Below are 25116 nucleotides of genomic sequence, written 5' to 3'. Positions count from 1 at the left end.
GCGTAATATACTCAAAGAGATTATGATATCATCGACTTTACTGATCACATTATCTTTGAAATTCCGGAAATACGATCGAACTTTCCTCGACTTTTATGAGTTTTGCGGGAAATGCAACTTTCAGTTCACATCATGTTGATTTGATATCTCTTAAAATGGTAAATCTATCCAATTGTATATATTTTCATATTTGTTAAGACACAAGAGTGAAAAGAAACAATGTATGGTAGTCACAATCATTACAAACATGTAATTTATCTTTCTTATCCACAATACATTTCGAATTTCCTCTGTAAATTTCTCTGTAATGTTCAGACAATGGAGTCCAAATTGTAATTTTGACCTAGATTATGATCTTTAATTTATTACAAGCTTATAAAGTTACACAATTCGTCGAAATCACGTGTTTCTTTTCATATCTGTAGCATATAGAGAAAGACTTATGAACATTATGGGTATATATCGTCCTGTATCCTATTTTCGACCGTATTAATCACTCTGGGCAGTCCTAATGGTTTTTACTTGCAGGCACATTTTTTTCCATGTTGGATTTTGGCAGTGTCTTTCCCATGAAGTAGATTATAATTTAATGAGGAATGTCATATTTCCAAACTTGAACACCTTTTATAAACAGTTTATATGTAATATTGTCGAAGTTTGCTGTAAGTGTGAACTCTCACAAGGTTGTCAGTTTGTATCCAGCATCATGTGTATTTCTAAAATTTCCACATCTGGCATAATTGTCTCGGTTAAAATACACTGTTAATGAGGTTCAGGAGCAATTAAAACCTCTGTAATGACTGGTAGCACAGTTGACACCTTGTTGATTACCTGTTATAAGCGGCAATAAACAGATATTTTACCGATAAACATTGAAACAGCCATGTTTTCTGCACACAGAAATACTGTATTATTCAAAGCGAATCGGTAAAAATTCCGGATTTTCGAAATATCGGTAGAAATGGGAGAAAAAAAAAATAATCGGTAGACAAGCGGTAGACAGGGTTAAAAATCGGTAAACTCCCGAAAAAATCGGGAAAGTTGGCATGTTGCTCAATGTTTTTTTGAAAGACAGACAATCGTATTTTTATTGTTTGGAATATCCAACAGATATTTAAAGCCAATACTGTTTGGTCATTGATAATATATTTAGGTCGAAAACACAAGAAACATTTTTGTAGGTAAAAATGCACCCTCCCCATATTATGGCATATAAATAAAATAAACTGCAGGTTGTATAATTTTATTCATAGACACACATGCTAATATTTTAAGCACATAGTTTATCAGCTTCTATAAAGTTTGCAATAAATTAATAAATTACATCTAACTTACATACAAAACGCCAGGATACTGTAGAAAAGATATGACAATTAAACTGCACTGTAAAGCAAGAAAATACTTATACTGATCAATAATATGTTGACGGTGCGGATTCGTCAAACCGCACGTGACATTTGGTGCGTTTAAGACTCCGACGTCACTTGACATCGTTTGCACGTTTACCAAACCGAAGGCTGAACAGGGCTGATTTCAATCAGTTTATGACTATTTTTCTGCAATAAACAGATAAATTCATTAAATTAAGGCAAAAAAGTTTATTTTTTCTTTAAACTTTTGTTGTTATTCTCGCGAGAACGTGGCTTTAGCGTTTATGTACAAAGCCATGCATTGTGGGTCAAAATTACTGCTGCAAAAGAATTTATGTAATGAATCTGCAGTAGTCCGAATTTTCATTTCGCCCAGGCGTTATCGTTAGATCTCGCAGTTACAAGCTTCGCTTCGCAACGCTTAATTGCTATAAGTCAGTCTATTCCAAAAGCACCGGTCCGTCGGACAAAACAGGTGAAAATCTGATTGATCCGATGCATTATGTAGTAAATTCGGTCCGTTCGTCCGAGGTTCGTTTTGGTTGGATTTTAAATTTTTAAATTTTTTATTTCTATTTCATCATATAGACGCTTAATCTTAAACCAAAAAACACTTATATAAACATATTGTATTTGTTGATTGTGATTGTTTTAAAACCTACTAAAAAAAATAATGTTTGTTACCCATTCAAATTATCCCAAGTGGATTTTTTTCTGGCAATCAATCAGCCGATTCCATTTATTTAAATAAAAAAATGACTTGTAACTTTTACTAACTTGAGACATAAAATATGTCAATCTACTATACAAATTACCTTAAATATAAAGAGTAATCATTTTTCTAACAACTTCCCCCTACAACTTTGTGAAGTTTCTTTTCTGCTGCTAGTTAGCCATTTTGGATGCAATGTTGGGTGTCCACTGGAAATATGACACCTGGTATTCAGTCATGCTAAATGGCTGAAAAGTTTGGCCATATAAAAGCGAAAAAAAAATTTTACTGACCTAACAACTCTTATTTTCTTTTAGGGGGGGGGGGGGGGGGATTATGAACATGAAAAATTTTTTTTGTAAAGCTTAATGCATGTTTACTGATTCATGTGCCATGAAAATACATCATTGTGATCATTATATGAAAAAGTTTTGGACCGGTGAAAATTCGTTTGGTCCTGTGAAATTGTGTAAAATTTCTGTCCGAATGTCCTGTGGCGATTTTTCTTTTTTCGCGAAGACTGCATAAGTGCTGGAAAAGCAAAGATTATATCTACCATTTTGTTGTTTTTATGTGTGTTAAGGTCACACCACTCATCTTAAGAACAAACTTGTAAACAAAATATTTAAACTGGAGCATGCATTTTAAAGGTGAGAAATATATTATCACACAAAATGTATCTGATAATTATAAGTGAACATTGCTCCAAACTTCACTTTGTTTTTTTTTAAATCCAGATTATTTTCAGCAACAACTATTTTAAATTCAAATGAAAAACAGTTTCCCCCCGCCCCGTTGCTTAGAAATGAATAATATGTCAACAGTGTGTGAACAGAATTTGGACAGATGGTTAGTTTATCTCACAATTAAATTAGAAATATGAGGTATATATTATACATTTTTTTTTTTCCCATTAGAAATTGTATTTGAGATTTAAATCACATTTTTTCGAAATTATATTTGCAATATATATATTTTTCTCTTCCATGCTAAATGGCCCTTGAAAAGATTTTTATAAAAAATATTAATTAAATGTTTATAAACAATATTGCATCTAAAATTTCTCAATTAAAAGAATTATCTTTTAGGATTTCAATTCTACAAATGTTGGGAACATGATAAAATGTTTTAAGTATTATTATAAATCATTAAAATTCTAGCAATTAAAAAAACACTTGTACTATAAAATAAGTTTGATCAATTCATAAAAATTTTAATTATATAAGAATATAACCTGAAATTTATATTCAACTCTGATTGTTTGACATCTAATTTCAGCAGACAAAATGTCTGAAGAAAGTTATCTCTCTTATCAGAAGAGTTGTCTCTCTTATCAGAGGGATGTTCCACCTTAAATCAATTTTCAAAAATGTTTTATCTGACATCATAATTACTGTTTTTGTATGTCAAAATTTAAAGGTGATTCGAAATACCATAAATGATTTTATATATGTGTACTTCTTCGAAAGTGTCACACAAATTTACATATAATTTTTACCCAAAATACAGCCAAATTGCAGGTGTTATAAAATTTCTCACCAGCAGGAGTTCCACCGTTGCCTTTGGCTGCTGGATATTATCATAACAGGGCTAAGAAAATAGAAATGTAAAAGTTAGGATTATCATAGAAGAATGTAAAGGACAGCTTCTTGATATGTCATATTTATATTTTATGAATACCTGAATAGGAAAAGAGCAGATGTATATTGTGCCATATTTCACAGCAAAAATAATTTTTTAAAATGTGTACTGTAGATTCCAAATTATCATGATTATATGATGAACTCATTGTTATTTATGGGGGGTATCAATGTTCATTGGCAAGCAAATTGTAGAAGATTGATTGAATTGATAATCTGACAAAATAATTGTTAAACTTTGCAGTTTTCAGATAAATTCACCATGAGTGATATCAGAAAAGGAAGATTTTCCTTTTAACTTGTTTAATAAAAAAATCTGCAATTTAATAACCTATAATTACCAATAAATCATGACACCAATCAGATTTTTATAAGAATCTACAGAAACAAATATCACAACTTATGCCAAAATTTTTTTAAAAATTGTTTACACACATGTAACTAAGTATGCTTTTCTTTGACAGGTATGAGATGGGAACACCAGGTGTCTTTGAGGAGATAGTTAACAGCAGCCAGGAAGGTAAGTAATGTAATTATATATATACAGAGACCATCCAACCTAGTCATCGTAGTCCTCTGATTTCATGGGTTTTTCAGTAACGAGGGCTGACAAACAGATTGTTTAAACACTTGTCAAGAAAGGAATGGCAGATATTTTTAAATTCAAATGCGATTTTTGCGAAACTTTGAATGAAAAATTAAAAACTATGCGGCGGTTAAACTTGTTCATTTTACTCACTGAAACATGACTCAGGTTATTTTCATTTTTTATGAGTAAAGTTTGATTGTATCATCTGTCCTTAAATGCGGTCCCCTTGTTTGTAGTCCCTGAGTGTGTGGGCGTCCTGGCTAAGAAGACCTTGACCTTCGTCCGTTGGGCCAACTCTCTCCACGGCTCCGTCTTCCCTCATCTCTCTGTAAGTAAAGCACGCACATAAAAATATACACTGCTATATCACTAACATACAGTAAAGCACGCACATAATAATATACACTGCTATATCACAAACATACAGTAAAGCACGCACATAATAATATACACTGCTATATCACAAACATACAGTAAAGCATGCACATTATATCAATACATCTTGTCATATTTATACAAATGAAAATCATTAAAAGGAATTGTATTAATTTTACCAAACATCAGTATATAATGTTGTGGTTCTAGTAGATACATTTACTAATCATTGATTATTTTTGCAGATGTCAAATGAAGAAATCATTACTAAGTTTACAGATATACCTAACTGGTGAGGAACATCTTAATAAGATTCAAATTTCGCCTCGGTTTTAAACGTGGGGGAGGATTTTTTTCTTACTTTTTAGGGACCAGTTAAATATCGTATACACAGAACATGTATTTATTTATTTCAGGCCTAGTAGCCCAGTACGTGCCTTTGCCTGGCATCCACATACACTTAAATTGGCCTGCGCCCTTGGTGATGACTCGATCAAAGTGCATTCTGGGAAGAGTGATCTGGTTCCCACCCTCAAACATAAGCTACAGAAAAACGTGGCTGCTTTAGCTTGGCAGTAAGTATTCTGAAATGTTGATATTTTGTTGTTTAAAAAGGAAAATTTTGATTTTAACACCTTTAAATATAGTAGCTAGGGAAGTTGGATTTTATTGGTATACAGCAAAACTCGGTTATAATAAAGTCACAGGGATCTATGAAATTACTTTACTATATCCGTAATTTGCTCTAACCATATAAGTAATTCATTAAGATTTATATAACTGGGGAGCCAAGAAGACTTTCCTATATCTGTGAATTCGCAATATCCGTGTTAGTAATAAATGAGTTTTATTGTATCAGTATATTGTGGATTAAAAAAAAATATATGTGATATTGAGACTAAAATACCACTGTTCAGCATGTTTAGTATGTAACTGTAATAATATAAGTTCTGGAAATAATTGAATTTTTCACTTGTATGGAGATGCCACCTTTGCCAGTTGAAAACTGCAATTTTTGTTTTCTATCCTCTGCATTAATGGCCAATGAGCAGTGAGAGATCGTTTTTATGCCAAACACCTACTGTGACATAAGACCTTGGTTTATATGGTCTCATCTGAAGGACTGGTCTCCACGTCTCACAGTGGGATTTGAACCCGTGGCGTAAGGATCAACTTCTTACTTCGCGACTCTAGAGCAGATGTTCTATCCATTGCACCATGCAGGCAACAGGAAATAGTTGCATTAACCATTATGATGTTTACATTAATTATAGCATTTTTAGTAGATTACTAATTACTAATGTACATGATCTGACCTTTACATGATGTGACCTTTACAGACCCCAGTCGGCCTCTGTCCTAGCTGTTGGCTGTCAGTCCTGTGTCCTTATCTGGCACGTAGAGCCCACCTCACTAGCTACCAGGTAAGATAAGTAGTAACAGGTAACTTACAGATAGAGCCCACCTCGATAGCTCAAGTGTTTTGCGTAGGTCCATCCCAAAGTAACTGTAAGTCATTTAGTGACAATACTCAGGGCTCTCGATTCTCTAAAATTGGGGCCATTCAACGGCCCCATTCCCAATGCAAAAAAGGTACCTTTTTTTCCCAAAAGAAAGGTGTAAATTTCCCAATTTCCATCCAGAGTAAAATATTAATTAAAAAATAAAAGTCCATCAAACCTAATCGCAAAAAAAAACCCCAAACAAAACACATTTGCAAATGAAAGTGAAACTGTACTACTATTTTATTAGTTCGCGCCAAATGCATTCGTAAACTGGTATGTGCAGAGTATCTTGTTATGTAGTTTTGACAAAAACCAGCATTTTGGTTTCAAAAATAGACATTTCATTTAAACATTAGTAAGCTGCACCTAGAAGAATACCCGCGCTTCGGCATATTCAGTCTCGCGCTGTATTGGTAAGCAAAGTTACCCATGTGATCGAGGAAATTCGAGACTATGTGACTAGCGACTATCACACAGTAAGACATATAACCGCAATATCAACACTCAAAGATAGTAATGACAAAGCTAATGTATTTTCATAAATAGCCTACGTACCCATGTTTGTTCTGTTTAACTGTTTATTCAAACCAGAGTTAGCATTGATGATAAAATGCTAGAAAAGCAAAATGTGAGGATTTTTTCTTGAATGAATTTGTGTTATCCAACTTTTCCCAAAATGACGATAATTTTCCCAATTTGAACGGCCCCGGCCCCAGTCCCAAAAAGTGGTGTGAGAGCCCTGATACTTGCAAGGACAAACATTCAATTGATGAGAGACATTGTCATCACTTATAAATTAACATTTGTCAAGGTGAGGTTGGTAATTTTTTATTTTTTATTTTGTAATTTTTTATAACACTGTGACCTTGACCTTGACAGGCCGTCCACCAGTTCCTGTCAGGTCCTACAGCAGACTAATCACTCCCCCGTCACCTGCCTGGCCTGGGACCCCAGTGGTAGGATTCTTCTCTCAGCCTCACCCGTGGACACCTCCCTCATGGTAACAGTCACCATAGAGACCGTACTGAGTCCTTAACACTCTCTGAAAATTATATTGCAATACTACGTCAATAAAAAATACAGTTGAAATTGGTTATCTCAAACACTAAATATTTTGAATAGGAAATTATTATAGAGATATGACAGAGTGATTTAAAGTTTTAAAAATATACAGTGTATTCATAATATCATGATGCAAATCTACATCTGTATCAGTAGTCTATATTGGCTGTTTATGTTATTTTTTAAGTCCTTTTGTATTTTTGTTTAGGCCTGGGATGTTCCTATGGAGACCGGTGTTCCCCTGCGGAGACTCGGGGGCGGGGGCGTGTCTCTCCTGAGGTGGTCCCCTGACGGATCCAAAGTTTTCTCTGCCACACCCTCCAGATTGTTCAGGTGAATATTGACCTACAGCTTAATTTAATACATGGTTTGGATTCTTACACATGTATATATTAATTAACAACAAAAACTGGAAAAGTTCTGTAAAATTTTACAGTTCATTTAACGACTCAAGATTGTTCAAATCATGGTCCCAATCAGGATCCAAAAGGTTTGCATAGACTTGATATTTAGTTTTTTCTAATCTCAAGAACAACATGATTCAAGTTTTCAAACTACACATAAATGCATTCCAATGATGTTCAATCCATGACACTGGAATAATTAGACATAAAAGGGGATCTGAAGTTTTGACTTGCATTTATAAAGAATCGTTTCAAAATATTTTTCTCAAGAATTGCAGTTTCTGTTCATACAAAATTTGGTAAAGAGAAATTTCATTTCCATTGCTATTGCCCATGGATAATAAAGGCTTCTGAATTCTATTATGTATGTTCAGGGGTGGGATGGGGGACATAAGTGTTTCGTAAACATCTCTTGTTTCAGTTTGAAGTGATTTCCAATACTGATTAAAGCCATTTGATTTTCATTTTGTGGTGTCTGTGTTTTAGAGTTTGGGAAACAAAGAAATGGACATGTGAAGTTTGGACAAAATGCACAAGTCGCTGTAAGGTAAAGTTACAGAATGTTCAAGTCGCTGTAAGGTAATCCACTACAAAGATGATAAACAGAAAATGTCCGACTTACATTGAAGGACTTTACAAAGAAGGTCTCAGAGATGTTTAAAGCCTTTTTAGGAATGTAAATAATTGATATTCAATAGTTAAACTGAATTTTTCTTTCTTATATTAAATTCTTATTCAACTGCAGAATGTATATTGTGCAATACATGTATCTCTTTCTTACATGAAAAACAATTTATGAGTTGTGGTTACAATTTTGTATGAATTTCCTTTGAAGCAAGATGTGATTGTGAAACACTGTCCCCCAATGGTAGCACAATGCTGGAGTGGGGCGTAGACTGACGTGGTATACACCTACCCTTGACAGCGAAATATATAGTTATGGGCTAGGTTAAAGTTGACAAAAGACAGACAGAAAAACAGAATAGGGAGAGGGCGTTATAAGTATTCAGTACTTGTGCTCAATCCCTTTGTAATTATATTACAATAAAAATATGTTCAAATCAAAAACAGCGAGACAGGACAAAAACAATACACCCCCCGAGATCTTTCAATCTGGGGTCATAAAAAGTTAATTCAAACATTTGAAATTAAATTTAATTTTAACAGGCTGCTTGCTGGAGTCCAGATGGAAGAACCTTACTATTTGCCACTGAGAATGAGCCAGTCATATACTCCCTTACATTTTCCACCAGTGAAGATGATACGTCCACTGTGATTGGTGGATCACAGTCTGCTGTTGTGTCAGTCAATCTGGCAGAGGTGGAGATAGCCACTGTTGATGGGAATATGGTCAGGTGTGTATGAATTTATATGGTTTGAGGAACTCGTTGTAAAATTGCAGTGCTATTGAATCATTAAAATCAAAGATTCACAATGGCTATCTGAAATTTAATGAATCAGTTCAATTTCTCTTATCCTTGGTAAAGAATGTTGAGAACAGTGGACTTGCTAATCCATCGCAATACCATTCAGATTCTATTCAAAGTCCTTATCCATATTTTAGCTGAACAATTTAGAATTTCATTTTTGACAGAGGGCACTTAAATAGTCTAATTAAAAATAATTTTCATTGAACCTCGGTCTATGCTAATAGTGATGACCAAAAAAGAATTCTTGAAGGAAACAATCAGATTTCATGTAAAGGGGCAATATTATGGTTCCTTACACAATGAAGTTTCGTTAACATTATGAATGCTTGAAATTATTCATATTTGAATTACATCTGATGTTCAAAGTCTTCATGTACCATGGATAAAATATAAAAGAGACACCTTAAAATTGTAGTACATGTACATGAATTAATTTTTCTGTGATTTTCTTTTTACACAGGATAGGGGGACATGTACAGAGTATGGTGATGGATCGACACGGGGAAAGATTAGCTGTAACTCTACATGGTACGTTAACAATGATTAAATGGAATACCATCACCAGTGTGGTAACTGTCACGTCTAGGGTTTGGACTCTCAATAATGTCCAAAAATATTATGGTATTATTAAGCAGAATTTATAAGAAAAGATTTAATAGATGACTAAGGCCAGGTTTGATTAGCTGTTTGTTGTACATTTAATACACTTATATTTTGGTCAGATTGAGGCCAGGTTTGTTGTGCATTGATCTGATTATTTTTTACATTTTGTAGATGACCGGGGTCAGGTTCTACCATTTGTAGCTGTCTTCAGGACAAAGATAAACCCAATGTTGGAGATTACTCCATGGTAAGTGGGGGGGGGGGGATTGATAGAAAGAAATATCAAAGAATTTTATACCCCACCATGAATATGGCTTTGGCTTGATGTGTGTGTTAGGCTAAATATATTAAAGTGCTGGTTCTCAGGCCTGCACACATTCGTTTTTAGGTAGCCGCATTACTACTTTTATTGTATTTTCTGATCAAATAAAAAGTTGGTATTGCCTCCCTCCCGCATCTGTTTTGGAGAAAATTGGCCTAAAAACCAGAGAATTGAACTTGTATAGCCCTTAGTCTGTTCTTTTCCTAATAGAACACTTAGGACAGCTGTATTATTCATTGTCTGTATTTTTTTCAGTGGATTAATACAAGGAGAAGCTGGAGAATTCCCTCAACAAATATCATTCCAGCCTAACTATGACAAAGGGGCGCTACTCTCCATTGTAAGTAAATCATTCCAGTCTTATTATGACAAAGGGGCGCTACTCTCCATTGTAAGTAAATCATTCCAGTCTTATTATGACAAAGGGGCGCTACTCTCCATTGTAAGTAAATCATTCCAGTCTTATTATGACAAAGGGGCACTACTCTCTATTGTAAGAAAATCATTCCGGCCTAATTATGACAAAGGGGCACTACTCTCTATTGTAAGAAAATCATTCCGGCCTGATAATGACAAAGGGGCGCTACTCTATTGTAAGTAAATCATTCCAGTCTAATTATAACAAAGGGACATTACTCTCCTTTGTAAATAAATCATTCCAACCTAACTATGACAAAGGGGCGTTACTCTTCATTGTAAGTATAAACTGAATATCTAGGATGTTATGGTCTCAAACTCTCAGAGCATGCGGAAAAATGATAGATGTTATTAGAACTTGATCTTTTTTGAAATCTGATTTGTTTTAGTGTCCAACACTAAACTTCCACTTTAGGACGTGGAGACTGGTCCTTTGGATGAGACCATATAAAGCGCAGTCCCGTGCCACAGTAAATGCTGGCACAAAAAAGATCCCTACCTGATATGAGTGAATAATTCTGGATAGGGACGTTAAAAAACATACAGTCTATCAATCAATTCAACACTTGCATGAATCATTTATGCTTCATGAAATAAGCCAGTAGCTGAAAAGTCATTAAATTAAAAGATGAAATACATTTTATCAATTAGTTGTTCACCTCATTCAAACACAGAAAAATAATCGTCCTGGGTTTTATTATTTATTTCCTTATTTTAGGTTTAATGCACTGTTGTCTTACTGCATCATTGATTCGGAGTGATCTAAATCTTGAATTTTTTTCGTAATTCGTTAATTAATTAATTAATTAATTAATTTCGTTAATTGTAATTTTTTAATCATTTAAAAACTGATTTGCTAGCTGTTCTTGCTTCACAGATTTGGAGTTCCTCTGTGTTTTACTATGTATTACTTTATCTCTACTGATTTGGAGTTCCTCTGTGTTTTACTATGTATTACTTTATCTCTACTGATTTGGAGTCCCTCCGTGTTTTACTTTGTATTACTTTATCTCTACAGATTTGGAGTTCCTCAGTGTTTTACTATGTATTACTTTATCTCTATAGATTTGGAGTCCCTCTGTGTTTTACTATGTTTTACTTTATCTCTACAGATTTGGAGTTCCTCGATGTTTTACTATGTATTACTTTATCTCTACAGATTTGGAGTTCTTCGGTGTTTTACTATTTATAACTTTATTTCTACAGATTTGGAGTTCCTCTGTGTTGCGCTATGTCCCTCTGTACTTTATCCCCAGCGATGAGATACACAACGTTCAGTACCGTCACCCACCCCCACCCACCCTCAACGGTCACCTACTGTCCCCTATAAATAGACCTACCTGAACCGACACACGTGGATTCTTATGGAGAGGGAGGAAGAGTGCATTTAAATCATGTACAGTTGTCATTAATGGGAACCTGAATATGACTGTATCATTATATTATATTGTCCATAGATATGTATAAATAATGTGGATCATGATGTGAAAGTACATGTACAATGTGGATTACCTGAAAGAGTGAAAGTTGCATATGTGACAGTTATGAAATCATGACTTTCAGATGCTGTGTGTGTGCTGTTCATCAAGATTCAGTTCATGTGTAGGTTGTTTATGTAATTAAAACAATCTTAAAATTAACACTGTCAGTAATTTTTCATCACATAGTCGTGTGAGGTTATGCACTTTAGTGGTGTTAATGAAAAAACATAAGTAATCAAAGATTACAAAGCTCACCTCGACGAATGTTATCAGTTTAAGTAATGCAAATCTCACATCATATTTTCTTAATATTTAGTATTCATCCCAACAACAATATTCTTGCAAGTTGTGTTTAACCCCTTACATGGCATATACACATTTCTAAGCCTGTAGCGTGAAAAATATGTATATGTATAGTGTAAACAAATATTCATAACTGTTAATAATGCAGATATCAAGGTTTTCAAGTTCATTCAGATTGATCTGTTCCCAAAACTTTAACCAAGTCTCTTGTATGGAAAAAATAGGTCAGATCCAGCATCAGAAGCAAGTCTGATAGTGTCCATCCTTAGATGCATCATCCATGCAAGTTTGGTTTAGCTAAGGCTTATAGTTACTTGGGAATGAAAATGTAGGTCAGATCCAGCATCCGAAGCAAGTCTGGTAGTGTCCATCCCTAGATACATCATCCATGCAAGTTTAGTTTAGCTAGGGCTTATAGATACTTGGGAATGAAAATATAGGTCAGATCCAGCATCCGGAGCTAGTCTGGTAATGTCCATCCCTAGATGCATCATCCATGCAAGTTTGGTCCAAATAGGGCTTATAGTTACTTGGAAATGAAAATGTAGGTCAGATCAAGCATCCGAAGCAAGTCTGGTAGTGTACATCCCTAGATGCATTATCCATGCAAGTTTAGTCCAAATAGGGCTTATAGTTCCTGCGGAATGGACCTGTTCCAAAAACTTTAACCTGGTCACTCATCTGGAAAATGTAGGTCAGATCCAGCAACCGAAGCAAGTTTGGTAGTGTACATCCCTAGATGCATCATCCATGCAAGTTTGGTCCGAGTAGGGCTTATAATTCCTTGGGAATGGACCTGCTCCAAAAACTTTAACCTGCTCCAAAAACTTAAACCTGGTCATTCATCTGGAAAATGTAGGTCAGATCCAGCAACCGAAGCAAGTCTGGTAGTGTACATCCCTAGATGCATCATCCATGCAAATTTGGTCCCGGTAGGGCTTAAAGTTCCTTGGAAATGGACCTGCTCCAAAAACTTTAACCTGCTCCAAAAACTTTAACCAGGTCACTCATCTAGAAAATGTAGATCAGATCCAGCATCCGAAGCAAGTCTGGTAGTGTACATCCCTAGATGCATCATCCATGCAAGTTTGGTTCAGGTAGGGCTTATAGTTACTTGGGAATGGACTTGCTCCTAAAACTTTAACCTGGGACGCCGACGCCAACGCCGGGGGTATAGCATAAGCTCATCTCGACTTCGTCGAGGTGAGCTAAAAAACCACGATAAGGGGATGTGGAATGCATTTAAATTATAATGAAAAACAGTGATCATGTTCAAAAGTCTATTTAGAGGTTTTTCAGCCTGGTAACTTTAAGAATTACGTGGTATATCAATTACCTATGGTAACCCCTATTCTACTCAGTAAACCAACTAGTATTATTTGCATCATCTTTTATTTGCGATTCATCGGTTTGAAATCAATCCATGACTGAGGAAACATTCTCTATAAATAATAATACTAAGCAAAATAATTGGTTTACACCAATTAATATTTGCAGGTTTAAGTTGGTCGGAGAATTCACGGATATTTCTCGCACGCAAATAAAATTTGGTTCCAGTATATCAATCAGCCTATTTGAGAGGGCTGGGTAGTTGTGGCCATTTTTAGACTATTTTATCTCCTTTTAAATTAGAAGAAGAGCTCCATATCAAGATATAAATGATGAAATTTTAAAACTTAAAATTTTGAAATTTTTCTTTACCAAATGATGGTTAACAGCTTAGATATCAGTGGCAGATCCAGGAATTTAGTAACGGGATGCGGAGGGGGTGGGTTAAAAGGTAGAGGGAATCTGGCGTATGTACTGAAGCCCCCAGTGGGTCAGGATCTAAGAAAAGGTCATTTTGGGGGGTCCTGGTTGATAAGTTTTTACAATTACAAACAAAAAAATTGCAAGGGGGGGGGGCTCAAAAAATTGAGTTATATCTAAATGTCTAATTTTTTTACCCCCTAGCCTCCTTAAATGCTTTAAATCTTTAATGTACAGGTTTCATGCAAAGGCACCTGACATCACTTATTTTTCTTTTAATTAAAAAAAAATGCCTATCTAATAATATGGGGGTATTTTTGATTAAAAGAAAAGTAAGTGATGTCCCTGATGTCAGGTGCCTGCGGTTTCATGTTGAAAATACTGTAGCTACCCTTTTAATTCAATGTCTATTTATTACCATCTGTATTTACAAACATAATATTTTGATGATCACAGGGATGGGGTCAATTACTTAGGAAAGTAATTAATTAAATTACAATTACTTTCCCAAAACCTTCAATTAAATTACCATTACCATTACATGGATTTTGAAATGTAATTAATTAAATTACAATTACTTTGCAAATGTAATTAATTAAATTACAAATTACATTCAAGAATACACATATAAAAGTAAATTATCATGTTTATTCCTTTAGATTTATAACAGATTATTTTACGACATTTTTTACAATAATATTATTAAAAGCTTCATACATTTTTTCAAATACTGTGTCCCCTAACCAAATATTTCTTCGATTAATTTGAAGATTTTCCTGCCATACTGGAGATTCTTTCCACTTGGGTATTTGTGAGAAAAATGCATGTAGATACTGTCTAGTAGAAAGTTTACAGATGGTTTTACCTTAATTCATGTGTTTAAATTTTGGAATCATTTCTTAGCTTTCCCATAAACAAGTAATAATTTTATGCTAAATATATTTTTGATGCTTTAATTTGCCTTTATATTTCCTTATTTTATCATAATAGTTTTACCTCAAAATTTGGGTATTTGACTTATTCTGTACCATACTACAATTTAAAGTCAAAGACTTTGTATAAAAACACCAACTAACAAAATCAAAGGTGTGAAAAATGTTTATTTAGGAATAAGTATATGACCCCAAGACACTAATTAGCACCTGTTAATAACTTTCAACACAAGCTGAAGATATGGCCAACAAAAGGATTAGAAGCCATTGGACTTCTTATTTTCATAATGGATTAATTAATTTAAAAAATCAAAATATGAATTTTATTTGTAAACTTTACAAAGATTAATTTGAATTAAAAGTTTTCTTTTTCAATGAAAAGGGGCATTGTATTTAAACAACAATCGACATAAAAAGGGAAGTTCTTTCAAGAAATTTTACTATTAAAATTTTTGGTCCAAAATATGTTATTAACCTTTCCTAAATAATGTTAATGAAATTCAGAGAGAGGAGACTTTTTTCATTTATTTAAAACCATTGTAATTGAATGTAATTGAAAAGTAATTGTGAATTACATGCCTTTTTGGAAAGTAATTAATTAAATTACCATTACTTGTAATTGAAAATTTGGTCAATTACACATCACCTTCAATTACATCGAAATTTGTTAATTAATTACAGTCAATTACCATTACACATTACCATTACCGGGAATACCCCATCCCTGGATGATCATGACATGATGAGTGACACTCCGTCTTACTCTATCAAAAGTTTGATGTTTTGACGATAGTAATTAAAATGATTAATATACATGTATCAATGAAACAATGAATTTAAATTATTTTAAATCTTTTTTTTTTAATTCAACATGAATAAATAAAAACAATCGTAATAAATCAGACTGGTCTATGACTAGTATATTTCTTATACGTACATGATGTAATTAATGATAAATATGTATATTAAACACCAAAAAAATTCGGGTCAGTATTATTCAAGTTTAGAATATTGTTTGTGAAAATGAAACTTTCAAATAACACTCAAGTATGAACAGATAAACACAAATTAATATGTACATGATCAATATTCATGAATGTTTTTAATTGTTACTACGTCTTTATATGCATGTATATGAAGCATCATTAATCTTTAATGTTAACACGCAGAATGTTTCTAGACAGCATCAGATAGGTGTAATTTTTAGATGCAGTATGTAGGGTACGTATAAACGGAAATGAATCAATGTACATAAAACACAAATAACACTCCCAGAGCACCAATAATAAAGATTATTATATAGCTAATAAATAGTCTCTAATAAAATACTACCAAAAATCTAGAGAATTTTAACGTTCAATATCTTGACGTTTTATTGAACGCTAACTTTGTATTACGAATATGAGTATGCCCGAAACATTCCGAATACGAGCGTTCAATATCGAACGCCCCGTTGTAAACAAAAAAAAGTCGTCTGGTCAAATTCTCAGAGCTAAATTACAATCAAAGTACTGAAAGTACTGGAAAGCGCTAAGCATTGGTTGAATTTGAATTTCATCAGAATTTAAATTCTTTATAGCATTGGAGTAAGTATTTGTAATATTTTGACGGGGCAGCTGTAAAGGGGGAGGGGGGCGAACTCAGTTGTTAAATTGAAATAAACCCAGCTCTTAGTTGCCTTGACTTTACTTTAAATTAAATTAATGTAAGTTGTATTACTATAACAAAGTCTTTAAACACACCCCCCCCCCCCCCCCCAAAAAAAAAATAAAAATAACAAAGAGAATGTTATTCACTATCTCTATGCAATTTTTTAAAGCAAGTGAGTTACTTTTGTGACCTTCTTTGTTTTCCGCACCATAATTACAAGTCCGGAGAACAAGATTAAGTGTGTTGCATCGTGGGTCCAGGTTTCTGCGATAAAATCAACTTTATATCAGTGTTAAAGTCCGATATTTTTCTTCTGACTCATCTCATTAAAGATTATGTATTTACTGTAGCTCTACATAAGCTTTTTTTGGCGGGAGGGGGGGGGGATGTGCATATTTTGAATGCAGAAGATGTTGCCGATATCCTTATCTTGAAAGTAAAGTGGAGAACACAAAACCATCTAGTGAAATTTTGAACAATAAATCATTCTGCTCTCAAGAATATTATTCGTACTTACTGAAATTAAAAATTGACTGTCAGCAACCGTGCCTTTCTTTGTTATTATCGGCCGCATAGGTGATCGATCTATTGGCATGCAGTTGTGGTTGAAAGTGCACAGAGAGAAATGAGATATTATTTTTGTATTATTAGTTATCATTAGGATTATGAATTAAAGATTTTTAAAATGGTTTAATGTTTGAACTGTTTTTAGTTATTTTAATTTTTCTCCTCTTCATAGATATCTATAAAGTTATAATTTTTGGGAGTTGAACTATGTTCAATCTCCCATGGTCATCACGTATTTAACATGCGCAGTAATTTGTGTTGATTATATAGAGCCGAAAGCGAGGCTACTGTGTCGGCCGATTTACTCCGATGATATTCAACAGAAAACATGCATAAACATCCGCCACATATAGTTCATGCCATTTTCTCCTGAATTAATCTAATTTTCATAATGTAAGTAAATGTAATGATAAAGTAATCTTATTTTGAATATTAGATTTCGTTCAAAAAACATATTATGTAAAACTAAATTATAAAGAGCATTGAAAGTTTTTCCTGATGGAACTCATTTTTAGTGTAGCGTCATACACTGAAAGAGATACGAACGACAACTCTACATACTGACGGCAAACGGTAAATTTAGTCTTATTCAAACTTTTCATGAACATTTTCTTGGTTTAAATGAATTCATTAATGCATAAAAACTTTAGGAAACATGCGTATTTATTACTAAATCAGCAGTATCAACTGCCAAAAGCGGTAAAACTATAGTACTTTGTTATAAATACTAAAACCAAAAACGGACACCGATGTTTTCGTAAAATCGCGATTAAAAGCAACAAAATGAAGTATATTTTTTTGATAAAAGGAAAACCTCATTTACATACCAGATAATTTGTACGCACACAAACTCTCACATATACCACTGCGTGATCGGGAGGCCCGGGTTCGATTCTCGATCGCGGCGCCGCGTCATACCTAAGACGTAAACAAAGGTAGTGACTGTTCCTTCGCCAAACGCTCGGCACTAGAAGTGAAAGTCACGGGTCTTTCGGATATGACCTTAAAAACGTAGGTCCCGTGTCACGGTAGGCGTTGGCACGATAAAGAACCCTCACTGCTCAATGGCCCTGAGTGCCGAGTATAGGTCTAAATTTGAAGCCCTTCACCGGCATCGGTGACGTCTCCATATGAGTGAAAAATTCTCAAGAGGGACGTTAAACAATATACAATCAATCAATCATATACCACTGTTTCTATGTTTTGTCAATAAATATTTGTTTTTAACTTGGTATTGCTCTTTTTCTTCACAAATTAAAAAAGATTAAGTTCTGACGTATTCCATGTATAATGTTCGTGTAATTGAAATACATTTTTATTCATATAGAAGTTTTATATAACAAACCCGTTACCTCTTAAAAGGATGCTGTGTTAAAATCCACATTTTATCAACATTGATATTATTCCTGCGAATTAACTGAAATTTTCATAACACATGGATAAAGGTGCAAAAGGAAAAATATGTTACAAATTTGAAGACTGTAAGCTGTGATATATTAAATGATCAACCGCCTCTAATATGCATATAATGGCAATGTCCATGTTTTGTAATGGGAAACCCAAAATATGTGTAGGATGAAAACGCAACGGCAATATGTGATAAAGATTCTATGAAAATTTTGTTCAATGGTGTTATAGGAGTTGCGGATAAGAGATGGGTATACCTAAAGCGTAACAAACAGATGTACGGAAATCCCGATTACTAAATACCCTCCCGCTTTTCAAGCAGGGGGTATAAAAAGGACTTATGTAGGCAGGCAAGCATTATGGCCCATTCATTTTTTGCTATTCAATGTCTCTGAATGTCTTTCTCGATCAAGATTGTTGCAACTCAAAAAATGTGAAACAGTTGTCTGTATTTGAAATAATTATACTGTTCACTCACTTAACCTCCCGATCAAAGATTTTATTTACACTATGTTCAACTCCCATGAGTGCTTTCAGTACTTTGATTATATAAACGGTTTTACAAAAATATTCATAGCATGGGAACTTGTAATATATACTCGCAATCAATAAAAGTAACTGGGTATACAAATAATGAATAAAAATTTAACTTTTAAATTTTGTATTGAATATGGTACAGTTGAAAAACAAAACAATATTTTTTTCAATATTTCACATTTATTGTGATACCAATCCCTCACCGTGCAGCATGTTGCTATCAATATGTAACAAAAATCCCCGAAGACTTTACTTCTTTTTTCATTACATTGCTGTAATATCAGTTTTGGGTATAAGGATATTGCATTTGTCTTTTTGTCATTTTGATGAAAAACCAATCTTATCCTTCATCTCTGACTCTCACGCACATGAATTATAATTTATTTGTACCGAAAATCCAAAATGTTTGACCATTCTTTTTCCCGTGTAATATTTGAAGCTGATTTGTAAATATTTCTTTTTAAAATAAAAATGTTACATTAAATACTCTTCTACTTCATATAAATAAAAATATATTATATTAAAATTCGTGAGTATTTTCCTTTGACTCATTTTGGCGGAAATATACTCAACAAAAAAGTTAAGGGTTATGTATAATATACTGTAGTTAAGTAAAGGAAATTTCAATTCTGAAATTTATGATAAACTGATGTGATGAATCAAAATTCTTTGTGGATATTAATGTTGGAAGTTGACGATTATGGAGACAGAAGAATGAATGTTTTAGTGACTGCTGCGTGGCTTAACATGATCGCTTTGGTGGAGGTTTTGTTATGTTGTGGGGAGGCATTTCTATTCAGAGGTCCATGGAGTTGTATATCATCAGAAATGGAGCACTGACTGGTATCAGATACAGAGATGATATCCTTCAACCAACTGCGAGAAAATTTGCCGATTCAATAGGGACAGAATTTGTTTTAATGGATGATAACGCCAGGCCAAACAGAGCATACATAGTGAACCAGTACCTTGAGACAGAGACTATCTATAGAATGTGGTGGCCCTTGAAGTCATCAGACCGCAATCCTTTTGAACATGTCTGGGATGTTGTTCAGAGGCAAATTCAGCAGCGGTATCCTGCTCCATGCAATACCAATGAACTTGAAGTTGCTCTTTTAGAGAAATTGGATCGGATACCACAAAGAACCATACGTTCACTCATTCGAAGTTTCCCAAGGCGATGCAGGGCTGTTATTCAGGCAAGGGGAGGCCATACCAAGTTTTGAGAGTTGTTGGATAATTGTCAGTTTTGAATTAAACAAATCATGCAATTTCTGTATATGGAAATTCATTTTGAATAAGAGGGTATCCGTAATTGGTAATCCTGTTCTTCTGTCCAAGTGAACAATTACCATTAGTTTTTTATCAAATGTGTGGGAACTTTACAGAGGAAACTATGTAATTCATTTTTAATAAATATACTTTTTCGATGTAGAAATTATAAATGAAGGTTTTGATAACCCTTAACTTTTTTTGTTGAGTATACTTTAAAATGCTTCAGTTTTTTTTTCACTATCATGGAAAACCTGCTGACAAGAATGAAATAGCCACAACATCCAAGCGTTCAGTCTAAAGGAATTTTTTGCATCAAAATGTTTTGTTACAGGTAAAGACCAAATGAATTAAGTATAGACTATCTATATAAACATGATAAATGCGTTCAAGTTTAAAATTTGTGCTACTAATGGATAATGAAATGCTGTGAAATCATTATTATTGATAGCCCTGTGCATGATGCAAGTGTGATAATAAAAAGGTTCGTTTGTATTTACATTGTTTGAAATAAAGGCCCAGAAGATGGCGTGAAAAATTAGGAAATGAATATACAAAATGAAGATTCAAACTATATATATAGAAACTAGTTAAATGATTTTTATGGAATTGCTCATGTACTACTAATAGATTCCAAGTTGATTTTCAAATTCTCAGTGAATTTTAATGAGACTTTTAAATACACGTGCGCATTAAATTTTTTTAAGGTACTTGTATTAATTTTTTCGAATTACATTGCAGATATAAGATTGTGACATAATTGGTGTTTGCCAGTAAGTAATGGATATATGCCGAATACTGTTCTATATGTAAAATTATCAGACTGTTTGAGGCCCGTTAGGGCCGAAAACTGTCTGATAATTTTACATATAGAATAGTATGAGGCATATATCTTACTTAAAACATTGCCATTTAAATGTCCAAAAGTTACCTGTAGGAGTCCGATAATAACACAATGGGAGTTTGGGCATCAATTTCTTTTTTTTAACCCGTCTAATAAGTAGACGGTGAAAACAGTGAGTGAACTCTTGTTTCATTTCATTCATTCAATGGCAGTCGTTTAGCTAAGCAGGACAGGGGTCCGGTGGTGAATGCTTTCCTTTTTAATTTGGAACATTTTTATTTATTTTGTGCATAAATTGAAATTGATACAGATTTCATTTTTTGGAAAGTAAAAATGGAGATTTTCATCCTGGAATTCAGTTTTTATATAATGGAAATTCTCAGGTTTTAAAAGTGCAGCCACCTGGAAACAATCCATATAAAATTAATTGGTTTGCCGATTATTTCTCAGAAATGGATTAAATTCGCTTATTCATAGTGCTGTATCAAAAACACTTTTAAAAAGATGGGAAGTATTAATTTTGAGGAAGGATTAAACTCGATTTCTTCATGGATTTGCTATTTTGTATAGCAACTTTATTTCTTTGCGATTGCCTTCCCTGAATTTTTTTCCTAATATTTTTTTTTGGTTTTGGACATGTTTAATCTTTATTTCACTCTTATTTTTGTTTTTTAAATACCGTCCGATTTTGTTATCATTGCCGTCCGATAATATATTATCAGACTGGTAATTATTATTATTATATACCTAATGTGTATCACCCAATTTTACTGTTGAATTTACGATATCACGTGACGTCGTGATCCGATTTTCCGGATCACCAACATGTTGTTTTCTGAATCCATATCACCACTCTCTGAAACTGATGACGTAGTACGCAGAAATGTGACGTTATTTTTCTTGCGCGTTAAAAAGTCCCTTGTTATTATGCTTTGTTTTATAGATAAATGTTAGGCAATTGATCTCTAAAGTTTTCTTTTGCTATATTTTGCTAGTTATGAGGGGGTATATAATAAATTTATCATTATAACAGTAACTTGATCCGAAGAGCCGTATCACGTCTCGTTGACAGGCGCGGATCATCAGATCAAACTCGACGCTTCGCGTCTCGTTTGATCTGATGATCCGCGCCTGTCAACTCGTCGTGATACGACCCTTCGGATCAAGTTACTGTTCTAATAATATATATTTATCGGACGGCTACAGGTAAACTTTTAGACTGCAAGAACAAAGGCATGACGTCACAGCAATGTTTTAATTATTAATATGCACCATATTGTTCAGAGATAAGATCCGCCACATATATATCCACAAACACAGGCTTTCCGTACACACGGAAGTTAATTTCGACTGTTAATATTAACACCTATCATGATAACTCCTACACTAAAAGTAGCCGACAGAGGGTCGGGGATTTCCAGTTGTATATTTTTAGACGACCTTGGTAGTGTTACATAACTTGCTTAATATAGTGCCGCTGTAAGCTTAATAGAGCTGTATCTCTCCTCGAAATTGAGTTCGTCATTTTGAAATCGAACATAATACACAACATTTATTTTAAACGAGAATAGATATGGGTTACCCCATATCCAAAGATTTAATATGTTTAACAGTGTTTCATGACTTTAAAAAAAAATGCACTGTCTGGTTATGGAACTTCAACTGGTGTAAATTTCGTGAGTCCGTAGCATAACGGTCGCCCAGTCTTCTAACAAAGAGTGCACATACCTTAGAATGTTCTATCGTTAAAATGATATTGTCCTACGGATCCGGTTTAACGATTGTGGTGAGGGCTTGCACCGAGACACAGTTAGATCAGTCTAACTAATACCTGTGACTGCAAGATTAGTTTGCCTTGTCTATACACACGTGCGATGGAGAACTTTGTCAAACGCATCAAGCGAGCTCGGAGAAATACATTTTGTTTTGCCGAGAAGTTTCCATGGCTGACAAAACTTTTTTTTATCTTAAAATACGAATACTGATTAATAAAAATTAATCAGTTTAGAATTCTCCAACCCAGTTCGGGTTTTGTTACACATTTAAAAAATCCGACCAGGTATTGAAAATTTAATTAATAATGCACATACAAGAGAATGATTATTTTTTCTGTAAGAAGTAATTGTTAGATAATTGACGGACAATAAACCTGAACTTAATATAATTGTTGATATAGTGTTATCAATTCATCGGTGAAAAGAATTATCAATCGAAGAATGACCTAGATATTCTCATAGGCTCGGTAGGGGCCTTGATTAGAGATAAACATGATCGATAGGGGGCGCTGATAAAAAGACCATGGAAATTGTCGATCCCTCCCTAAGAAGCGCTTTGCGCATGCGCATAGCGCTTAAAAAGGATGTGACATCTAGGTAAGAATTTGTTTATTTTTTACACAAAAATGAAATTATTTATTAAGATATAGTACGTATTAAAACCCATTAAAACCTAAATAAGCAAATCATGCATATCGCTCGGTAGGGTCATCGAAATGATGCGATATTGAACGCTAATAGGACAGACGTTGTTTTGAATACCGAATCTGAAAAATCATCAATTTGAGGGTTTTTTTAGTTGGAATAATTATTATAAATTATGTGGAAATGTTTTAGCTATATAATAAAGGAGTTATTGAACTTATATTGGTGAATATTGGCACTCGTTGGCTGTTCAAATGCACTCGCAAGCTCGTGCATTTGAACAGCCAACTCGTGCCAATATTCACCAATATAAGTTCAATAACCCTATATTACCAATAATTTATGTAACAATTACAGTACTTCAACATATTTTAGTTCCTATTAACATGATTAATTAATGATTTTCCAGCGACAAAACATTTAAGTATTGCAATGCCCATCTTCATTCTATTATTGCAGGGACACTTCCAAAAGTTGAATTTCAAATGGCATTTCTAAACATGCTAAAAGTCAACACCTTTAACCAAATCCATGCCTTGGAATCTGACCGGTATAATAATTAAGTAATTGTCTGTTTAATCATCCGTCCAAGGATTTCAGGAACTCCAGAATATCCAGCCCCGACGTCCAGTTGACCACCTGAGCCCTGAGCTTGTGTCCGTTATCGACCCCTCCTTGGTCACTTTCCAACTTTTGAATTTTCTTCCACAACCTGTAGCTGATCCTTGGACACACGTAGTCGTTCTCCGTGAGTCTGAGGGCGGGGCAGAAATCATTACTTCCGTCCCCCACTAACACCACACACTTATATCGGATCCCCTCCTGCTCTCTCCGGCGTAAGTGTTCCTGTAATATGTGTCCCTTGCACAGGTTGACGGTGCTTAAATCGCACCAGTCCTGTTTGTGATAAAACTCGATCGTCAAACGACCTTCTGCGTCGTATTGGGCAGGGTTGGTGTACACCTCCGAAAAAGCATTCTTCAGCCCAGATTCGTTTAAAATGTTTTCAATGAACCACGAGTTAGAGTCGGAAATGATGATGCTTTCGTGTTATTTTCCGTGGCGTACCCAATGAGTTCCCTCATACCCTTTGTGAAAGGAATCTCATTCATACATTCTCGGAAGTGTTGTTCCGTTACTCCGTGACTGTGAAGGTATTCAAATATGAGCCCCATGTATTTAGTCCACCCCACATCGCTGTAGGTATCTTCGATTTCCTGCGGAATTTTTCCATCAGGTGCTAGTCTCTTGCAGTACAAGTCACTGTTTTCATCAATAACCGTGTGATCAAAGTCAAAGGCAAAAAGGATCTTCTCAGTCATCGGAAAAAAATAAAAGATCCAAAATATATTAATTGCATGCATTTCTTGCATAACAGTTAATATAATATACAGTTTTACTATTGTTTATTGATTTAAATATACAATGTGTGATTATGATTGTTTATTAATACATGTAACAGATTCTATATCTACATCTACATTATACAGCGTTCCATCAAACATGATGATTATACGCTGGCCCT

General features: G+C 34.1%; 1 protein-coding gene and 1 pseudogene across 1 annotated transcript; one reads left to right on the top strand and one right to left on the bottom strand.

Moving 5' to 3' along the window:
* The first annotated feature begins 4113 nt into the window (after nucleotides 1–4113).
* LOC134279945 (aladin-like) lies at nucleotides 4114–12069 on the top strand. The gene is made up of 13 exons (XM_062762356.1): nucleotides 4114–4242; nucleotides 4548–4639; nucleotides 4932–4978; nucleotides 5103–5261; nucleotides 6027–6110; nucleotides 7071–7191; nucleotides 7462–7586; nucleotides 8144–8204; nucleotides 8825–9012; nucleotides 9548–9615; nucleotides 9862–9937; nucleotides 10268–10352; nucleotides 11636–12069. Exons 1-13 carry the CDS (start codon nucleotides 4170–4172, stop codon nucleotides 11771–11773), a joined length of 1317 nt encoding a protein of 438 aa, XP_062618340.1. The 5' UTR covers nucleotides 4114–4169; the 3' UTR covers nucleotides 11774–12069.
* Nucleotides 12070–24009: 11940 nt separating this feature from the next.
* On the bottom strand, nucleotides 24010–24913 carry LOC134279903 (pyridoxal phosphate phosphatase PHOSPHO2-like; annotated as a pseudogene).
* Between the last annotated feature and the right edge of the window lie 203 nt (nucleotides 24914–25116).

The sequence above is a fragment of the Saccostrea cucullata genome, unplaced genomic scaffold (assembly GCF_032062105.1).
Source record: "Saccostrea cucullata isolate Sc308-1 unplaced genomic scaffold, CSIRO_AGI_Scuc_v1 ctg2723, whole genome shotgun sequence".
Lineage (NCBI taxonomy): Eukaryota > Metazoa > Mollusca > Bivalvia > Ostreida > Ostreidae > Saccostrea > Saccostrea cuccullata.
Note: the sequence above shows the minus strand (reverse complement) of the source record. Positions and strands in the feature narration are given on the sequence as shown.